This window comes from Centropristis striata, chromosome 3, assembly GCF_030273125.1.
Source record: "Centropristis striata isolate RG_2023a ecotype Rhode Island chromosome 3, C.striata_1.0, whole genome shotgun sequence".
NCBI classification, from domain to species: domain Eukaryota; kingdom Metazoa; phylum Chordata; class Actinopteri; order Perciformes; family Serranidae; genus Centropristis; species Centropristis striata.
This window is the reverse complement of record NC_081519.1, coordinates 16096932-16120287: the sequence shown is the minus strand read 5'-3', so window position 1 is coordinate 16120287 and position 23356 is coordinate 16096932. Positions and strand designations below refer to the sequence as shown.

Genomic DNA, 23356 nt, shown 5'->3' with positions numbered 1-23356 from the left:
TTGTTACGACACAATTCATAGAATATAATGACCAAACAATCTCAATCTGACATTTCAGAGGTAAAGTTAATTTAGCTTCCTGTTCTTCCATGGAAGATCATTGTTTGCTTTATTCTTTTATGTCATAAGTCAACATTACATTGAAAACATGAGCAGTTTCTGTGTAACAAAGATATACTGAATACTTAGCCATGAATATTAATTCATTCTTATTGAAACATTGTGTATTTTCATATTCTTAACTGATTCTCTTGTCTTATATCCTTATATGAGATCTAGCCTGAATCAAGAATGACAAAAAATGGCATGACAGATGACACCAAGGAATAAAACATTAATAGTTTGTTCATGTTTTACAGGGTTGTGTCAGTAATTAAGCTCTAGTTGACATATGTGTAAATATATAGTTTTTATTGATTTGGGCATTTGCACATTAAAATAATTAGATAATAATACTACTTGTAATATATATTTTAAAATACTATAAATATTTGGTTACACACATTTTTATATTATTTATTATTATTTTTAGTATTTATTTTTCCTGTCAGTTTGAAACAGTCTACAACGGCCTCAGAACCTCGTCTCCACTCTCTTCTCCTCTGAAAGGGATTTCCCACAGACGGTGATGGCTTTAAACACCCCGGAGATCTCCAGCAGGGTCTTCCCTTTAGTCTCAGGCAGGACGAAGAAGATGTAAAGACAAGCCAGCAGGCAAACACAGGCGAACAGAATGAAGCAGTACGTGTCCAGGGCAGTCTAGGACAGAGGAAACACAGGCTGAAGCATCAGAATGACACTCATGTTTTTATGTTCAAGTGCTGGGGAAGCTTTGTCTTCATGACACATAGATACAATTTCTAATCCCTTAAAGTCTGTCTAGTCCCTAAAGTCATTCTGTCATTAAGCTTAATTCTAATTGAATTCAAATCAATGAAAAGTATTGTTTTATAGCTAAATGTCAATATATAATACAACAAATAATCCACATTATCAATAAAACTCAGTTTAGCAGTTACTTTTACAGCACAAGATCTTTTGTGTTGCTGTTTTAACCCATAAGAACCCATGGTGACACACGTGTAACAAACACTTTAAATGTTTTTGAATCTCCCATATTCAGCTTTATGCTTCACCTTTACTCATTAAATCCCTTAGCAAGACTGTTTGACTGTGACAAGAAGTGACATTTCCAAAATATGTGTGTGACTGGAAACAGAAATGTGAAAAAGTAGCTATTTTCAAAAAGCTAATTTTTTGTTAATGACCAAATATAGACAAAAAAAGAATCCTATCCTATCCTGTCACAATTTTGATATATGTTGTGGAGATGCAAAGAAAAAGGCCAAATTGTGTTTCTGTAAGCAGAAAAAAGGTGTCTAGTTTATTTATTTTAAAATAAGAAATATCATAAACATAACTTCCATAAATGCCCAATATAACATATATGTCACATCACAGATCTTTGACATTTAGTGGTAATATTTTTTTAATTAAAACATCATAAATGTTTGTGTCCACTTGGTCTGTGGTATATCCCCCATCATTTTCCTTCAAGGATAAATGGGTCTGGGTTCTTATGGTTTAAAAATGTTTATGTTTGTTGTACTCACAATCAGGAATGGGAAGACCAGGCCCAGCAGAGCATTCAGTGTCCAGCGTTGGATCCCAATGATGACAAACGCTGCAGCTCGATCGGACTGGATGAAGAGCTCATTTTGGAGCGTAGTTGTAACTCCCCCTGGGAGACACCATACAGGTGATTAAGTTTAATATTTGTGCATGCAAACATCTATTCTACGTGAACCAAACAGCTGTAAGACACAAACCAGGTCCTCCGCAAAAGAAGATGATGAAGAGGGTGATCAAACAAGTAGTAATATATGGAACCCAATAGCTGGTGTCCTGCAAGAAGACAATTTTGTAGATGTGAAAACAAATACATTCTGCACTGCAAAAAAGCCAACTTGTGTTTTTTGGCCTAAAACAGTGATTTAAGTTGGTAAAACTTGGAAATATAACTTATTGACATTTAGGGCAATAATGTAAGTTAGCACAACAAAGGAAGCCAGTTGTCTGCTCAAAAACAAGTTGGTGAGTTGTTGTTACTTATATCTTTAAGTTGGGGTTCACAACAAGGGACAATAGTTCTGATAACTCTTAATTCTTTGTTGTGAAATGTAGGAAAGCGGTGAAATTCGGTAATTAGCGAAAGCTAGCGGCTAACTGACGCCAGCAGCTAACTGACGCTAGCGGCTAACTGATGCTAGCGGCGCTGCTTGTTACAGCTACAAGAGTAGCCATTAGCGTATCAATGCTAACTCAAAATTGTGGTTACAACATTAGCTGACATTTCATAGCGGCGTTACAATCGTGCCAATTCAGCACATTGCAGAAGTTAGCAGAAGTAAGGATTAAAAGTTATTACAATGTAAAATTATAAATTAGTACAACTTACAGTTGAGTTGACAAAAATCTGAATTCAGAGTTGAGCAAACTCAAAAACAAAACTTAAAATATTTAGTTTAATTGTCCAACTTAAAAATTTTTTGAGGTTTGTTGCCTTGAAATTTTGAATTCACCCAACTTTTCTTTTTTTGCAGTGTGTCTATTCAATTGCTACCTTTTAACATTGCAGGGGGAAAAAACCCAAAGTAATACACATAGTTTTAATTATAAAATATATTGTCATAGCTCACATTTCTAACTTCTGTGTGTGTGAAAAGGTCAGTTTTAACATTGTTTGCAGGATATTTAAACTTGATATGGTATTTCTGTGTCCATCCACATAAAATAGAGGTAAACTGAAATTTAATTTGTGGTATTAATAGGGACTATTTCGTTGGTAGATGGTGTCTTGCTTCTAACATTTAGAAATGGATATTAATGCTGGTGAGAAATTTTGTTGTTGAATTTAATTAATGTATTTTGCAATGCTGTGAACACCACAAACACATTTCCATTCACTTCCATTGTATCTGGGTGGGAGTCACACATTTAAAAACTGACCCTTTAAAGTACATTGCATATCTTCTGACCTCTCACATGACTACATCTGTGTCAGTATTTAAAGGCAACAAGTTTACCGTCAGGTTCAGTGTGATAGTGACACACACCCAGCAGGCAGACATGAGACCAAAACCTCCCCAGAGCAACGGCCTCCTGCCTGTGCACTCAATCAGCAGCCCCTGATAGAGGAAAAAGTTAATAAGATATATACACACACACACACACACACACACACATATATATATACATATATATATATACACTACTGGTCAAAAGTTTTAGAACACACCAACTTTTCCAGAATTGAATTGAAAATGATGCAGTTTAATGTCTCAGTGTACTCTGAAATTAATGCACATTTGCAATATTTAAAATTCTTTATTGAGCATGATAGTGCTTTGAAAGTTAAAAAAAAGATTCAAAATCACATTTTATGTTGGACTAAAGGACTAAAAAAGACACAAAATGACCAAAAAAAAGACACAAAATGACAAAAAAAGACACCAACAGACACAAAATGACTTAAAAAAGACACAAAATGACCAAAAAAGACACAAAATGACTTACAAAGACATGAAAACCCATTTCTTGTTCCCTGAAAAAGGCCTACTTGTATAATTCTGAAATGTACATTATTTTTCAGTTTTGGTTAAGCTTACCTTTTTTTATTTACCTCTGGCAGTTCACCACTTACCTTTGTACCCTTTCAAGCTGTTCATTTGACTTGAACTGCTTGAATTTCAATAAAAAAGTGGAAAAATTGGTGTGTTCTAAAACGTTTGACCGGTAGTATATATATATATATATGTATATATATATATAAAACCAGAAGTTTACATACACTATATAAAAAGACACATATGCTTTTTTTCTCACTGTCTGACATGAAATCAGACAATCACTTTTCCTGTTTCAGGTCCGTTAGGATTACCAAAATTATTTCTATTTGCTAAATGCCAGAATAATGAGAGAAGGATTTTTTTAGACAATTTGTTATTACCTTCTTCAAGGTCAGAAGTTTACATACACTAACATTATTATGCCTTGAAACTATTTGGGAAAGCCCAGATGATGCTGTCATGTCTTTGGAAGCTTCTGATAGGTTCATTGAGTTAATTGGAGACACACCTGTGGATGTATTTTAAGGCACACCTGAAACACAGGTGCTTCTTTGTGTAACATCATGGGAAAGTCAAAAATAATCAACCAAGTTTACAGCCAGATTACAGTTTGCAAATGCACACAGGGACAATGCAGTACAATCACTGAATGGGTTGAAAATAATGAAAACAGGTTTTTATGTTTCTATTTTGTCTGTTTAACCCTTTGATGCACAACATGGGTAAAAAAGGACCCGCATTTATTTCCCCTGTTATTTAATGCTTGTTGTGTGTTTCTGTGCTATCTGTTTTGATATCAACTTATTTTATGATTGCATATTCTAAGTATTCTTTAAATATCTTGTTTTTGATAAAAACAGATCATTATTTTCATTTTGCTTCTAATAATTTATGAAGAAAAAAAGTTTTTGTATTATTACATAGCTAACTACTTGGCTAAGTAGCTTGCTAAGCTAACTACTCAGCCAAGAAGTTAGCTAAGTAGTTAGCTTAGCAAGCTACTTAGCTAAATACTTAGCCAAGAAGTAAGCTAAGAAGTTAGCTTAACAAACTACTTAGCTAAATACTTAGCCAAGAAGTAAGCTAAGTAGTTAGCCTAGCAAGCTACTTAGCTAAATACTTAGCCAAGAAGTAAGCTAAGAAGTTAGCTTAACAAGCTACTTAGCTAAAAAAATGGATATGGCTCATTTTTCACCCATGTTGTGCATTAGAGTAGTGACAGAAAAAGGGATTCTATTCCAAATAAATAAAGGAAAACATAAAAATTAGGATGTATGATGATCAAAAACAAACTAATTGAGGAAAACCTGGAATACTGAATGATGAATTATTGCAAAGATATAGAACATAAAAACTCTGTCGGGTCACTTTAGACCCATGTTGTGCATCAAAGGGTTAAACGTCAACCAACAACAATGATTTGCATCTGCAGCTTATAGATATATTGTGTTTGTTAATCATTTCAATACAGTTCAGTCAGCTCACATGGAATGGTTGCTTATATGGATGTTAAATATGTACAGGGTTTATTTGTTTCTGACCTCATCTTCCTATGAAAAAGCACAGAGTTTACTGTAGGCTCAGTGCTGTCCACACTGGACAATTTGTTGTCTTTTAATTGGGAGTCTTGAAATTGTTTCTTACTTTTAGTACATGATTGACAGGTGGTCAATTACATTACATTACATTACAGGATCTTTCACCAGGAGGAATCACAGATGATTATTTATTGTGAAGGGAAATGATGAACCCACAGGGATCGAGGGTTTGAGCTTTGTACAGCCTGCGGTTTGAGCTTTCTAAGAAATATCATAGTTTCGGGTGAGTGTGTTAAAAGGTGACAAAGCAGCTTTCTGAATAGATTATTCATTAGTCCTACCACAGGAACATTGTGTACAATCTCCTATTCACCTTTTTTTCTCTCCCCAACAAAGTCAGACTGACCTAAGATTTCGTATGTGCCTTGTGCATGGCACAGAGGTGTGCATCCTCAATTTGAAGATTTTTTAATTCATTTTTCCAAATATCATCATTATTTACGTAGGACGTGTTGTGGCATTGCACTGTTTCCGATCGGACGCCTTTTAAGGGAGCTCCACCCCCTTGTGTGATAGACCTACACCTGGTCAGAAACACAATTCGCTCTGGATTTCCACCCTGACTCATCTCATCTGTAAGTCTATTTAGCCTACCTATCTGTCGGAGATTTTAAGTGTGCTACAAGGTTCGATTTTCCAATAATATTCGAATAGTTTCCAGCGAATATTAATGTTCACCTCATTGTACATCCCACTTTCACACACAACCTCATTTGGCCATAATTGAAAAATGTACTTAATCTCCCACTATACGAATACATACTTCCTACGGGCACCACACTACTAGTTAACATTAACATGTAAACATGTTGGTAACGCTTTATAATAAGGTCCTTAATAACCATTAATTAACAAGTAATAAGGCATTGTTCTCGCTTTAGATCCGGTAGTTGCAACAAGCATAGTTAACTTATAGTTAACTTATAATAGACGAGCAATAAAGTATATTTTAATATCAATAAGCAAACAAAATAAGATTAATAAAGGCATGGCAAAGACATAATGGGTGGGTCATGGGTGTTTGTAATGCCATTATTAACACTTATATAAGCTTATAAACACACAATAATGTTAATAAGCATCTTGTAAGGACTTACAAGGGCCTTATTACTTGTTAATTAATGGTTATTACAAGGACCTGGAAATTAAGCATATGTTCCCTTTAACGCATTAACAGTTTACAGCGACCTGGTAGCCATTCAAATAGTGCTAGCAGAGGCTGAACTGAACAATGAAAAAGTCCCCCACTTTTTCTAAATTTCCAGGAAGTAAAGTAGGAATAAAATGAACATTTTTGTATGAAATCATGAGAGTATGTAAAGAAAAGGCGGGCTGCTCCATGGTAAAGGTAAAGAGCTCAGGTAGGCTGTAGATCAGACCTGGGCATTGGGCGGCCCGCGGGCCACATCCGGCCCGTTGGCTGTCCTTGTCCGGCCCGCGTGAAATCAAATCAAGAAATCAATATAACCGCAGTGCTTTTATTTTGAAAAAAATAGCAAACATTAGCATTAGCACTAGACCTAACAAGCACTTTTACTATAGTTAAGACAACAAATATAGCCACTAATATATATGACAGAAGAAAATAAACTCTAACAAACCTTGTGTCCTGTCAGTCAGCCACTATAGAAGCATTTAGATACTTTATATCAACTTTATATGAATTACGACGCACTTGTTATTATTTACCGTTCGTTTTTTCATTTAACCGTTCTACCTGTTATTTCCTGTCACTACCTTTCAAAATGAAAGCACCTGTTTCACAATGGGTGGCACCATTTCAAAATAAAAGCACCACAACATTGTAAAACACCTAGAAAATGTACAAACATGAAAAACAAGCTATATAATACAAAAACACCAATAGGAACCTTGCTAAAGGTAATTTACAGTTCTGTTTAAAATAAATGTTAAAGTGATTGGTTGTATTTACTACTTTTTACTTGATTTACTCCACAATAACAGTCTTATCATAACATGTATTCCTATCAGTAGCAGCTCAAAACCAGATAATTTACTGTATTTTATAAAGCGATTACATTAATATTGAGCAGAATTTAGTTCAGAGTTTTGGTCCGGCCCCTGCAACCTTCGTGGTATTGGTCACGTGGCCCCTTGGGAAAATTAATTGCCCACCCCTGCTGTAGACTGAAGGAGTTACTCACACAGGAGATGGAGGTGATGATTTCAGCTACTCCGAGACCAACAGTAACATAGCGGATCTTGTCTCGTGGTATACCTGACTTCAGCATGATGTCATAGGAGAAGATACTAATCTGGGAAGGAGAAGCAAATAGGTTGGATTTTGAGAGGCTATAATTTTTCTTTGTTTTATTGTTGATTGTAGGAAATACAGCGTTTAGGTTCCATCCTCACCGCAGACATGCCTGACAGCTGGTTGGAGGCACAGATGAGGAGAACGGTGAGAAGCTGCCATCGGACGGACCTGTCTCTCAGCAGCTGCAGGGGACTTTTTGGTGGGGCGGCCTCAATGGCCAACTGCTCCGCCAGCATCTCGTCCATCTCCTGTTTGTAGTCTCCTGGGCCCCACAGACTCTGGAGCGCTGGGGCGAGAAAGGGCAGGCACATAAAACTGAGAAGTGATATTAAATAAGAGCGTCTTTGCACCATCTTTGCAGCCAGGGGAATGACTGTAAGGCAGGGGTGTCAAACTCAAATACACAATGGGCCAAAATTTAAAACTTGAATAAAATCACGGGCCAACATTGAACAAAACAAAAACCGTTTAATATATACCAAACATGTTTTGCTTTAACATTGAATATGGAACCAGCAACGCTTATAAACATACAATAAATAACTAAATAGTGCAGACATGCAAATTCAAATTTCAAATAAAAAACACATCAATGTCATTAATTTATTAAATAAAAATTAAATAAAAATCGTATGCCTCTTTTCTATTTGCATCCTTCTGATTTAAATATCAAAATAAAGTTTTTCAACAGGTTAATACATTTAAAAATAATATACCAATAATAAATCTAGTATTAGCTGTAAATGCGCCGTATTATACCGGCGGGTCAGCTTTTATAGTACAATAATATAATAATTTGGTATTGCCTCGCGGGCCAAATAAAATTACACTGCGGGCCAAATTTGGCCCGTGGGCCAGAGTTTGACACCCCTGCTGTAAGGGCTTGACATCATTAATTGTCAGTGCTACCTATTGTTTAATGGAAATAGTAACGGAGCATAAATGAGGCTTAAAGGCACTGTAGCAGCGATTTAACTATATACGTATAGTTGTGACATTACAACCATACACTTCAAAAAAAGAAAAGTTGGGTGAACTCAAAATTTCAAGGCAACAAACTTCGATAAAATTTTAAGTTGGACAATTAAACTAAATATTTTAAGTTTTGTTTTTGAGTTTTCTCAACTCTGAATTCAGATTTTTGTCAAACTTATAACTAAGTACTAACTTATAATTTTACATTGTAATAACTTTTAATCCGTACTTCTGCTAACTTCTGCAATGTGCTGAATTGGCACGATTGTAACGCCGCTATGAAATGTTGGCTAATGTTGTGACCACCGCCGCTAGCATCAGTTAGCCGTTAGCATTTAGTTAGCCGCTAGCTTTCGCTAATGACCGAATTTAACAACAAAGAAATAAGAGTTATCAGAACTATTGTCCCTTGTTTTGAACCCCAACTTAAAGATATAAGTAACAACAACTCACCAACTTGTTTTTGAGCAGACAACTGGCTTCCTTTGTTGTGCTAACTTACATTATTGCCCTAAATGTCAATAATTTATATTTCCAAGTTTTACCAACTTAAATCACTGTTTTAGGCCAAAAAATACAAGTTGGCTTTTTTGCAGTTTACTAAAGTCCTGACAGTTCATTTAAAGGCACAGTTACCGATACGGCTTGTGTACATTTCTCTGTGGATTGAGTGTTTTCATACTTTTCCGGTACCTATATAGCACCAAGACCTGCTTTATTCTAGAAATCTCACTATTTACAATAATGGATAACCTTTAATATTAATTTCACTGTCCCCTAGATGTCTTTGCTTTAAACATAGACAAGCTATAAAACAATTAAAAGTGTGATGCAAACAATATGCTCACTTTCACATAATTCTTGTTCAATTTGAAGTGTTTACTTCAAAAAGTGTGAATATAGGGAAATATGCCAACCTTTTTTGCAGGCCTTATCATCGCCTTTCTCAATGAATAAATATCTGGGAGCCTCTGGGAGAAAAGGCAACACTAAAACCAGGACCAGTGAGAAACATGCAGGGACACAGAGGACGACGTTCCACAGCTCCTCGCCACCAAGGATCTCACTGAAAAAACAAAAGTCCAAGTTGTGTTCCAGCTTAGTTTACATTGTTATTCACACCTCCCAATAATGTGTCAAAGCTCTTTTTACACTGTTGTCAAACTCTTAGGAGACCTTGGCCTCATTGACTCTCCTCATAAGGTGTCACTGATATTTTGTACATGCAGTACACATTAGGTCTCTTATCCTCTAAAACAGCGGTTCCCAAACTTTTTTAGCCGTGCACCCCCTTCTATGTCCCAACCGGGTTGACGCACCCCCAATCCCCCACACCTTCAAAAACAAAATGCAATAAGAGTTTTTATAGCCATATTAAAGGTGGAGGACGATGACAGGCTCAGGATCAGAGGCAGAAAGCAGATCAGTTGGGACAAATGTTATAATATTTTGAGCTGCGTTGAACAAAAATTGCAGCAAATTTAAACGAGCGTGTATTGAACACAACCCCGTCATCATAACACAGGTTGGAAAAATGACACAAGAACAAGAAGATAACTTCTTCTACGCTTCATTATAAGATCAAAAACAACCAAAAATAGATGCAAAAATGACCAAAGATGACACAAAATGATCAAAATAGACACAAATTGACCAAAAATACATGTAAAAATTACCAAACAACCAAAAAATAGATGCAAAAATGACCAAATTAGATGCAAAAATGAACAAAAAATGACACAAAATTGAATAGCCTGTATTTATTAATTAATTATTAACACGTCTTTATTGTGTGGGGGAAAAAAATGTAATTGTGTCATAATCAGACCGCCATTACATTTTTCATCTCGCGCACCCCCTAGCAGCAGCTCACGCACCCCCAGGGGTCCACGCACCACACTTTGGGAATCCCTGCTCTAAAACAACTCCTGTTGAGTTCTCATACTTATTAACAATAAGTGCATACCTCAGTCCAAAAACTTGCCCAAACAGTTTACCGAGTGACCCAAAGGTTGCTGAGGTCAGAGTCACAGCCCCTCTTATCTTTCTGGGTGAAATCTCTCCCAGGTACATTAAATGGGAGCTGAGACCTAAACCTGCAGGCCATGAGAGGACGTTAATCAGTCAGGTGAACACATGACGTGTTGTGCAGAATATGTTGTTGGTGGCTTACCTGCAGAGTAGCCAAACAGGATCCTTGCCACAATTATCATTTCATATGATTTGGCAGTTTTACTTGTCAGCATGATCAATGCTGCAACAACTGCAAAGAAACTGTTGCACATCATCGCCTTTTTTCTGAGGAAGGAACAACATAATTTCAAGTATTTTTATGTAACAGGGCCGAATGCTTCTTTTAATCCCTTTCACCCACCTTCCAAAAGCACCAGTGATTAATTTGAAACTGAGAGCACCAAAGAGCGCCCCAACAGCGTACAAGGACACAATACAGGACCAGATCATGGTGATCGTCTGTGGAGGCGGAGGCTCTTTGTATCTGTCGAACCAGGTCCTGTTGATGAAGCGCTGAATGTGCTGAAAGTTTTAAAGGGCATTTTGTAGCTTGAGATACACTACCGGTCAAAAGTTTTAGAACACTCCAATTTTTCAATTTTTTTATTGAACAAGCAGTTCAAGTCAAATGAACAGCTTGAAAGGGTACAAAGGTAAGTGGTGAACTGCCAGAGGTAAATAAAAAAAGGTAAGGTTAACCAAAACTGAAAAATAATGTACATTTCAGAATTATACAAGTAGGCCTTTTTCAGGGAACAAGAAGTGGGTTAACAACTTAACTCTATGGAGTCTTGGGCTATTTTGTCCATTTTTTTTTACAGTTTTTCTCAGTCGCTTTGGTACATTTCTCAGATCAGAACTGAAATTCTCAAAACTACCTGTTCAATCTTCACATCATTGTGTCACTTGTGCACATCAATAAAGCAGTTTCTCATTTCTTTGAGCAAGTTGAAAATGCTTTGGTACATCCATGCAAATGATTATGTACAATTCTCTTCTGTTTCCTACATTATCAATTGCTTATGTCATGTTGATCAAAATGTATTATCATGGGTCTCTGTTGAATAGTCTCACCACCCACAACATTTAGGCATTAGTTCATAGCATAAGTCTTTACATGCAAAATGGTTGAACACGTTGTCATAACATGTCAAGCATATTTCTATACATTTCCATGAGACTTTTTTTCTAAGCCTGTCCTGAATTGGTAAATTGCTCCCAGATGAATCTTGACTTTCTCAAACGAATCAATCAACTGGCAAGTATATACGTATATAGCCGGAGCACAACACAGTGTTACAATTTCTGAAAATGGACGGACAAGGAATTGGACGGGGTCAACAGCCAGCGAGAAGAAGAAGAGGAGTGAGGCTGCGTGGCGGAGGACTTGGGAGGCAAAATAGAGGAAGAGGCAGAAGAGGCCGAGGACATATGCGTGTTCCTGATGAAATAAGAGCCACACTTGTAGACCATGTTGTCAATCATGGGCTTACAATGGCCGAGGCTGGTCGAAGGGTGCAGCCAAATGTTGGGAGGACAACTGTATCCTCAATCATTCAGACTTTTCGTCAACAGAACCGGTATGTAATCTAACAATAGGCACTGTACTGTAATACTGTATACTTTCTGTAATGCTTCATACAATATTACAGTATTCCACTTGCATTTTACAATATTCATTTACAGTTTTTCACAACCGCTATGACCCGTTGTTCAATACTTTTACCGCTTTTTCAAAACTCTTCACACAGTTACCACAACATCAGCCTGTGTGGGCGATACAATTAACACAATTCTTCTTCTTTTGACACAAAATACACACATTTTACACATTTAAAATTAGTTTTAACTCCTTTTACACACAAGCTCAATCAAGACCAAAACAGTAGACGTTAACTGGTGAATTTTCAATTGTTTTCACACGGTTTGTCAAAACAGAAAACCTCATGTTCAAAACTAATGAATTGAAGATTACATTGATCACAGCTTCTGCTCCTTTTTCTTTTTGTCTATTTGGCAATACAGTAATGAATGACAGCTGATTTTTTTTTACCTCTTTACTCTACTGTAAGTCATTTTAATTTGCAATACAGTAAAGTGTTTACTGCAAATCCTGTCATTCACTATCTTCTTCTTTCATACGTAAACATTCTGCAAAGCTGCTCTGACACGGCTCGTTCACTTTCTGTACTGAGTGTTGTACAAAAAAGGACCAAAATTCATGGCCAACAAATGAAAAATGAAGAACATCATCACAAACATTGTCTCTATGGAGGCTATTTTGTCCATTTTTGAATCATTTTCATGTCTTTTCATGTCTTTGTAAGTCATTTTGTGTCTTTTTTAGTCATTCAGTCCAACATAAAATGTGATTTTGAATCTTTTTTTACTTTCAAAACACTATCATGCTCAATAAAGAATTTTACAGTAAATGTTGCAAATGTGAACAAAGGTCGCAAATACAACATATACGTAAGAGGGTTCCATCCAGTTCTATCATTTTATACTAAATCTATTTGAGCTTGTCTCCAGTTTTACTTGGTATATCATCATCAAACTGAAACTGGCCTCATGGAGTTTACAGCCAGAACTTTAGAGGTAAATGTACAGTAGGGCTCCACGCTGCTTTGTTTTCTAGTCTGGATGATGAAGATGTCATGCTTTGGAGCTTTTGGAGACTCCAGAGGGTTAATTTACATGTATGATCAATACAATAATCTGTTGATTGTAAAAGAAAAAGGAAAAAAAGTAGATAAGAAACATGCAAAGTGATTCGGTTTTGTGTTCTTCCATCAGTTGTCAGTGTTTTTTATGACACGGTGCTGTGACTGACTAAATGTTTCTGTTGGAAGACAACGTGTGTCAGTGTTTTGGTAGATTTGGTCAACTGTGTTAGTGTATTATTGTATTTTGGAAGTGTGTGTCTGTGTTTAGTTACACTGGGTGATTTTGACCATGAAATTAACTGTTTGGGGGATTGAGTGTATCAAGTGTGATGTGCGTTAACAGTTTTGAAAAAGTTTTTAAGGTTCTGACAAACGGGTCATAGCGGTTGTGAAAAACTGTAGTATACTTTATGTAAACAGTGACATTTTATCTTACTCAATTTTGTGTTTTGCATTACTATATGTCTTCCACATAGGACTGCAAGACAGCTTCACAGGGGTGGCAGAGGGCCCCTGAGGCTATTTGCACCATGGTCGTAGAAAACAATGCCATAAGACTAAGGGAGATACAGAGTGCCATTATAGAAGACAACAACATCTTTGATAACATCCAAACAGTCAGCATCTCAACCATTGACAGGGTGCTGAAAAGACACCAAATGAATATGAAGCAGCTGTACACCGTTCCATTTGAAAGAAATGACGAAAGAGTGAAGGACCTGCGCTACCAGTATGTACAGGTAAAACATGAATGAACATCACAGTAAACATGACAACATTGTATAGTGATATACAGTACAGTAATTGTGACTTTTACACATTTGCTATGGCTGTAGAAAAGAAGATGCAATATGTGCTGTATACATTTGATGTAACTGTTGCCCAAAATGAAAATGCATGTAATTCATTAAACTCTTTGTGTCTTCTGGATCTAGCGTATAATGGAACTGGAAGCAAGTGAACCACCGCACAGCTTCATCTACATGGATGAGGCTGGCTTCAACCTAACTAAACGCAGAAGGCGTGGTCGAAATATCATCGGCCACAGAGCTACAGCTGATGTGCCAGGCCAACGGGGCGGGAACATAACCATGGCTGCTGCTATCTCTGAGAATGGTGTGCTAACACATATTCCCATTATTGGGCCATACAACACAGAGCATCTTGTCACCTTTTTAGACACACTCTACAGGGATCTCATCCCTGAAGAAGAGAGGGGCCAGACTGGAGATGACCTGCCAAAGTATGTGATTGTTTGGGACAATGTCAGTTTCCATCGCTCCAACATCATCAGGCAATGGTTTGCGGCCCACAACAGGATGCTGATGGAGTTCCTCTCACCCTACTCCCCATTCCTTAATCCCATTGAGGAATTTTTCTCAGCATGGAGATGGAAAGTATATGATCGCCAGCCACATACACAGATGACCCTTCTGGCTGCCATGGATGCAGCGTGTGATGACATCACAGCAGATGCCTGCAGAGGCTGGATAAGACACTCCAAAAGATTCTTTCCACGCTGCATCGCAAGAGAAAACATTCGTTGTGATGTGGATGAGAATTTGTGGCCCAACAGACAGGAACGTCAGGAGGTGTAGGACGATTGCGCTGTAATTACGGCACTGCATGTACAGTTTTCCCTAAGGAGATTGTCCTATGTTTACATTTCTACTTTTGTTTTTGTTTTTTCTTTGTGCTATGCAGTGCTGTCTTTTCTTTTCTTTATCAGGAAAAAAATAAAAGCGTAAATGTGAATCTTGTCCAGTCTCTTTCAAACTCCACATACACTAAGGTGTAACCTACAATTTACAATAATTGTCATCAAAACTTTAGCCATAGTTTACATCAGAACATCCCTCCAGAGTACACTGTTATATTGACAACATGACTAAGCAATTTGACTGTCTTATCCGTACACAATGACACAAGGACTTGTCATTCTGATGCACTGACATGTTCATTGACACGGATATTTAGTTTTGAGAGATGAACTAAGGATTTTGAGCAAGAGAGTGGCTTTTGCAGGTCATCCATGGTGTTTTGCTATTTGTACAAATTGTTTTGAGAAATGCACTTACTGTTCTGCAAATGTCGAGGATGATTTGAGAATTGTACCAAAGCGACTGAGAAAAACTGTATTGTTTTCATGTCTTTGTAAGTCATTTTGTGTCTTTTTTTGGTCATTTTGTTTCTTTTTTTAGTCATTTTGTGTCTTTTTTTGGTCATTTTGTTTCTTTTTTTAGTCATTTTGTGTCTTTTTTTGGTCATTTTGTGTCTTTTGATGTCTTTTTTTGTCATTTTGTGTCTTTTTTTGGTCATTTTGTGTCTTTTTTTTTAGTCCTTTAGTCCAACATAAAATGTGATTTTGAATCTTTTTTTTAACTTAAAACACTATCATGCTCAATATAGAATTTTAAATGTTGCAAATGTGCATTAATTTCAGAGTACACTGAGACATTAAACTTCACGTCACACTCTCTCAGCGTCAGATAGTAACTGGAGGTGAACATTTGATGTTTGAACAGAGAGAGAGAGATCAAGCAACAAACAACAGGATGAACAGAGATGCTGTAAGTGATGTATCTCACCGGTGAAGGAGAACTCAGCCCAGACATGTGGTAGCCATTTTGAAAGCTTCCTCCAATTCCCAAAATAATGATGAGGACCAGAGCATTACCACGGGTCTGTAACGGAGAGTAAATCAGGAGGGATTAGACATGGCCTTCTTTTGGTGCACTCTATAGGTGCAAAAGGCAGGAGAAATACTGCCGTCTCACACAAAAAGTCCTGCAATCAAAACTTACTTACTTATAGATAGATAGATAGATAGATAGATAGATAGATAGATAGATAGATAGATAGATAGATAGATAGATAGATAGATAGATAAATAGATAGATAAATAGATAGATAGATAGATAGATAGATAGATAGATAGATAGATAGATATACTTTATTTATCCCAAGCTGGGAAATTACAGTGTAGCAGCAGCATTACACACAGAGACAATGACAACACAATTAAATAAAAAGAACAACCTAGGCATACGTCAAGCAATAAAATATAAAAATTCTATAAAATACAATAAAAAATAAAGTGTCTAAAGAACGAGTATGTATAAAGGAGTAGAATAGAATTCCAGTGCAGAATAAATATGAATGTACAGTATAAAAATGTTGGTGCTATGAAACAAATAAGGTGCAATGAACAGTGCGCATAAAAAACATATAAAGTGCATAGACAGTATGTAATGAAAGGTGCAGTTCACAACTTTCAGAACACCTCTGACGTCAGAAACAAACGGAGGTGGCTGAGCCAAAACCGCTGTTAGATACTAGTGCCAAGGCCGGATATACTTTCTTTTTAACCATACATTTGCATTCACAACCGGCTGCATTGTATGTAATTGTGGACATACTTGCCCATACCCCTTGTTACTGGAGGATTCCACTAGACCAGCTTTTCTCAACCTTGGGGTCGGGACCCCAATTGGGGTCGCGAGATGATTTCTGGGGGTCGCCAAATCATTTTGGAAGTCAGCTCTGTCTCCACTGTGTTAAAATGTTCATTTGTTAATGTGTTTTAGTCTTTTTGGTCACTTAATGTCTTTTTTTGGTCATGGTGTGTGTTTTTTTGGTCATTTTGTGTGTTTTTTGGACATTTTGTTCCCTTTTTTTGGTCATTTTGTGTGTTTTTTGGTCATTTTGTGTGTTTTTTGGTCATTTTGTTTCCTTTTTTTGGTCATTTTGTTTCTTTTTTGGGTGATCTGAACTGTGCGTGTGAGATTGTGTTCAGTGAGCGGGGGTCGCGGACAACATGCATGTTAAATTGGGGGTCGCAACTCAAAAAGGTTGAGAACTACTGCACTAGATGGCACACCTGAGAGCTCACAGCGTTGAGAACTACCAGATTTCTATGATGTTAAACGACAAGCATGGTGACATTCAAGAAGGTGAATCTATAGAGAGCAAACCAAATGACGTATTTTTGTAGGCCAACTCAGAAGTAGCATCTCCATGGGATCTATTGAGAATCCGCCTATTGGATTTTGGATCATTGCAGAAAATAAGCTCTGTGGCAAACACACATTTCTGCCGTTACGTGTTTTGTTCACATATGAACACCACTTTTATTATGTTTGAAGCGTTGATGCAGCCGATGAAAGCAAAAAGCTAATGTTATGCTATCGTGACTTGACTTGAATGTCATACATAAAAAATTCAGTTCAGAGTACAATTGTTTGATTAGGAAGCCACAATAAAAAAAAAATTAAAAATTCCCTCCACACAGTAGCATTAACAATCTGAAGGGCCAAACTAAATCTAAGCCTTCAGTAACATTACAACATGCTAGTGCATGAAAATTAAGCTAGTCTTGAAAAAGATTTTCAACATTTAATTTAAAGACATTTCCCTGGTGGCTTGTTTGCTGAACTTTCTTGATATGTTTAAATAGTTCAACAACCACAGTTAAAGCCTCATAAATGTAGTTGGTAGTCCAGGGGTGGGCAATTAATTTTCCCAAGGGGCCACATGACCAATACCACGAAGGTTGCAGGGGCCGGACCAAAACTCTGAACTAAATTCTGCTCAATATTAATGTAATCGCTTTATAAAATACAGTAAATTATCTGGTTTTGAGCTGCTACTGATAGGAATACATGTTATGATAAGACTGTTAATGTGGAGTAAATCAAATATAGCAGTAAAAAGTAGTAAATACTCCAATCACTATATCACTATTCCATTTATTTTAAACACAACTGTAAATGTCCTTTAGTAAGCTTCCTATTGGTGTTTTTGTATTATATAGTTTGGTTTTCATGTTTGTACATTTTCAAGGTGTTTAACAATGTTGAGGTGCTTTTATTTTGAAAAAGTGCCGTCCAGTGTGAAACGGGTGCTTTCATTTTGAAAGGTAGTGACAGGAAATAACCGGTAGAACGGTTAAATGAAAAAGCGAACGGTAAATAATAACGAGTGCGTAGTAATTCATATAAAGTTGAGATAAAGTATCAAAAAGGCTTCTATAGTGGCTGACTGACAGGACACAAGGTTTGTTAAAGTTTATTTTCTTCTGTCATATAATATTAGTGGCTATATTTGTTGTCTTAACTATAGTAAAAGTGTTGTTAGGTAGTGCTAATGTTTGCTATTTTTTTTTTCAAAATAAAAGCACTGCGGTTATATTGATTTCTAATTTCTTGGTAACCTCACGCGGCCGGACAAGGACAGCCAACGGGCCGGATGTGGCCCGCGGGCCGCCCAATGCCCAGGTCTGTGGTAGTGGCTCTCAGCCAGATAGTCTCTGTTACTCTCGTGTGCAAAGCTCTCTAGTGTTGTGCTTGTTTTGTTTCCTGGTTTGAAACTTTGCTTACTCTCTTGGTTTTTTTTTTTGTTTGTTTTGTTTTTTTGCCTACGCCCATTTGAGCTTTTGCCTTGTTCTGGTCAGATGTTGACATTGTGGAAGCCAGGTGGTTCTTCTGAGAACTCCATGATGCAACCATATCTTTACATAGCAATTGTTATTATTTACTGCTATTATTTTTGTGAATGTCGTATACGGCACCTTTAAGTGAAAGTGCAAATATTCAGCAAAATGTACTTGAAGTACTCAAAGTTAATTATTGATTGTGCAGTACAACATTCCCTGTCAGTGTTTTACTTTTATATATAATGTTTTTTAATTACTATTACTGCAGCATTAATGTTTACTGCTTTACAGGTTTACAGTTGTGTATATGTTGTTGGGAAGCCTTATCTACAGCAGTCCATCACAGTCTATAAAATGATAAAATATTTGTATTATTGCTGTCATGTGATGACCACATACTTCTAAAGAGTCAACATTTCGTGAAAAACGAGATATATTTTTTGATACAATTACACCTTACTTACTTAATTTCACTCTCCTCGCTAAATTCAAGTTATTGTTTGTATTGTGGGGAACTATGACTAGCAAGCAAGACACAGAGAGAGGAGTTCTAAACTTTTATGTCACTTTATTATGACACAGTCACGTAGCAGACTTTGCACACCCATGTCAGTGAGAGGCGGAGTGTCAAAAAATGCAACAGTCAGTTCTCTAATGGTGCTTGTAGAACCTGATAATGTAAAAAATTCCCGATAATTTAATAACCCCGATAATGTAATAAAAATCTGCACTTGAGTCCATTGAAAATGTAAAAAAACCTGATAATGTAATAAATTCCCGATAATTTAATAACCCCGATAATGTAATAAAAATCTGCACTTGAGTCCATTGAAAATGTAAAAAAACCTGATAATGTAATAAATTCCCGATAATTTAATAACCCCGATAATGTAATAAAAATCTGCACTTGAGTCCATTGAAAATGTAATAAAACCTGATAATGTAATAATTTCCCGATAATTAAATAACCCCAATAATGTAATAAAAATCTGCACTTGAGTCCATTGAAAATGTAATAAAACCTGATAATGTAATAAATTCCCGATAATTTAATAACCCAGATAATGTAATAAAAATCTGCACTTGAGTCCATTGAAAATGTAATAAAACCTGATAATGTAATAAATTCCCGATAATTTAATAACCCCAATAATGTAATAAAAATCTGCACTTGAGTCCATTGAAAATGTAATAAAACCTGATAATGTAATAAATTCCCGATAATTTAATAACCCCGATAATGTAATAAAAATCTGCACTTGAGTCCATTGAAAATGTAATAAAACCTGATAATGTAATAAATTCCCGATAATTTAATAACCCCGATAATGTAATAAAAATCTGCACTTGAGTCCATTGAAAATGTAATAAAACCTGATAATGTAATAAATTCCCGATAATTTAATAACCCCAATAATGTAATAAAAATCTGCACTTGAGTCCATTGAAAATGTAATAAAACCTGATAATGTAATAAATTCCCGATAATTTAATAACCCCAATAATGTAATAAAAATCTGCACTTGAGTCCATTGAAAATGTAATAAAACCTGATAATGTAATAAATTCCCGATAATTTAATAACCCCGATAATGTAATAAAAATCTGCACTTGAGTCCATTGAAAATGTAATAAAACCTGATAATGTAATAAATTCCCGATAATTTAATAACCCCGATAATGTAATACAAATCTGCACTTGAGTCCATTGAAAATGTAATAAAACCTGATAATGTAATAACTTCCCGATAATGTAATGAAGTGCATTTCCCAATAATGTAATACACTTTTTTTTTAACCTATAATGTAATAAAGTATAACATTAATGGGAGGTAATTACATTATCAGGTTAGCCTTCATTTCCCAAGTCCTGATAATGTAATAATTCCCCAATATTGTAATAATTTAACAGCAGACCACCCATTACTTGGGTTCAAGTGGTGATACTGTGTATCAACTCTAGCTCAAGAGCTCTAGCGCCACCAACAGGTCAAAGTTGAATGTTTTTTCACTTTTGACCCGTTCATCCGTTTTTCACCAACGAAGTATCTCGTCATTGAAATCTAAAGGTGCTTCGTGTTATACTTTATTACATTATTGGTAAAAAAAAAAATGTATTACATTATTGAGAAATGCACTTTATTACATTATCGGGAAGTTATTACATTATCAGGTTTTATTACATTTTCAATGGACTCAAGTGAAGATTTTTATTACATTATTGGGGTTATTACATTATCAGGAATTTATTACATTATCAGGTTCTATAGTGCTCTTTGACTCATCCCTAAAATGACAATAAATAACAGTGAACATAAATAACTAGACATTACTGTAATGTAACATGTATAACATACCTAACATGTCATTAACACTTTGCTTCCAAACCCCTATTTGCATGGAGGAACACAAAGCAAAGCATTCTGGGAAACAATCCCTACACTGCAAAAAAAGAAAAGTTGGGTGAACTCAAAATTTCAAGGCAACAAACTTCGATAAAATTTTAAGTTGGACAATTAAACTAAATATTTTAAGTTTGCTCAACTCTGAATTTCTCTGGCACGATTGTAACGCCGCTATGAAATGTCAGCTAATGTTGTGACCACAGTTTTGAGTTAGCATTGATACGCTAATGGCTACTCTTGTAACTGTAACAAGCAGCGCCGCTAGCATCAGTTAGCCGCTAGCATCGGTTAGCCGCTAGCTTTCGCTAATGACCAAATTTCACAACAAAGAAATAAGAGTTATCAGAACTATTGTCTCTTGTTGTGAACCCCAACTTAAAGATATAAGTAACAACAACTCACCAACTTGTTTTTGAGCAGACAACTGGCTTCCTTTGTTGTGCTAACTTACATTATTGCCCTAAATATCAATAATTTATATTTCCAAGTTTTACCAACTTAAATCACTGTTTTAGGCTAAAAAATACAAGTTGGCTTTTTTGCAGTGTACTCTCTCCCCCAACAAGTTACAATATGTTGTTTTCTCTGGAGAGGAATAATGTGAAAATCTAAAATTATTAATAAAACTGAGACAAATGTAGTGCAGTGAAAAGTAAAATAGTTGCCTCTGAGATAAGGTGGAGTACAAGTATAAAGTTGTATAAATGGAATAAAGTACAAGTACCTTGAATATGTATTAAAGTATAGTACTTAAGTCCATGTGCACATTAATATTACACTGCAAAAAAGTTCACATCTCAATCTTCAATTTAAATGATGGGGAAAGTCTATGCATTTGAATGTTACTAATGGAGTGTTTCAACTTTAGCAGGTACAGTCCTCCCTGATACAGACATGAGGATACTGTAAACTATTCCTGAGCTGTAATGATGAGTCAGCTGAATTAAATGCTGTACTTTTGTCACTCTCATGGGAGCTATAATGCCTATACAACAGGTTAAAGTGACATTAGTTCTATACTAGAGCAGAAAAGTTATAGTAAAACTATCTTCTGTAGAGAAAAAAAATGGGTATATTTTTAAGAGGCAAGTATATTTATGTTAAATTACAAAAATATCTTAGGAAGCTGGTCTGTTTCAGAAATATATGTTGAAATTATAGAGAATACACTAAAATAACCCTCTCAAATAAGTATGTAACTCCAATCTGACGAATCAGATCATCAGAATAACTGATGCAACAATATGAAAGAACAACTGCTTTTGTAATATTAATGAGGACACAAAAAGGGATTGGGTACAACTGGTTTTCTAGACTAACATTTTATTATACTTGTCATATGTTTTTCCTTTCCCCTACACTTACTGAGACTAAAACAGAGACTGTTTGGAAAATCCAGAATCCAAGATAATTTGCTTTAAAAAACAAAATCATCATACAATTTATCTTTTGCTCATCTCTAGATATGTTTTGTGTTTTTGTAAATGTATTTTATTTTAATGTATGACAAGTTAAAAGAAGAATCCAGGGACCTACATAGTGCAATGACTCAGCCAAAATTGTGGTTTGGATGACTCAATAAGCTTAAAAAAAAAAAAAAAAAAACTAACTGCTTAAAACAACTTGAGTTTTTCCCATTTTCCCTGTCAATAAAAGTGTGTTACAGATAAAGCATATTGTTAGGTCTACATGGAAAAATATACTTGTTTATAACAGATTTAGACACAAACATATTTCTTATGGCTTTAACTTTCCTGTGAATATTTATATATAAATAAATAAATATAGAACATATGAATATGAATATATTAAATTATATGAATTCAGTAAAAGCCTACCAGCTGTTGTAGCAAAGTTTCCATTCTGTCTTGGCATTGATCCTGCAGTAGTATGTCCAGACTGCGTGGACTCTTTCTCTTCTACTTCAGGCTGGTTATCATTAACTTTTCAGACTTTCTGACTAGAAATAAAGTAACCAGCAATCACACCTCAACCCTAACAGTGACTTCCACTGTGTGAGTCATTCATCTGCTCTGTGGAGTGGACTGATGTTACTGTACAGCAGCGGTTCCCAAACTTTTTCAGCCGTGCACCCCCTTCTATGTCCAAACTGGGTTGGGGGTAATATTTTGAGAAAAAAGTTTACAAGATTAAAGTAGCAAATCTTCGAGAAAAAAATGTGCAGATTTATGAGATTTAAAGTGGTGAATCTGCAAGAAAAAGTTGTTTTTCCCCCCACTTTTTTCTCGTAAATCTGCAACTTTTTTTCTTGTAGATTTGCCACTTTAATCTAGTAAATTTGCAAAGTCATTGAAGAATAACTCTGTTTGTACGAATGTTTCTTGCAGATTATTTTTC

General features: G+C 35.8%; 1 protein-coding gene across 1 annotated transcript; it reads right to left on the bottom strand.

The window, feature by feature from the left end:
* Positions 1–117: 117 nt before the first annotated feature.
* slc2a9l1 (solute carrier family 2 member 9, like 1) lies at positions 118–22860 on the bottom strand. Its single transcript, XM_059328586.1, has 12 exons — positions 22837–22860; positions 15748–15843; positions 10855–11015; positions 10654–10778; positions 10447–10576; positions 9398–9546; positions 7604–7791; positions 7393–7503; positions 3087–3188; positions 1830–1905; positions 1614–1741; positions 118–759 (listed from the first exon to the last, which is right to left on the bottom strand). The coding sequence occupies exons 1-12, from the start codon at positions 22858–22860 to the stop codon at positions 574–576; spliced, it is 1476 nt and encodes a 491-aa protein (XP_059184569.1). The 3' UTR covers positions 118–573.
* Between the last annotated feature and the right edge of the window lie 496 nt (positions 22861–23356).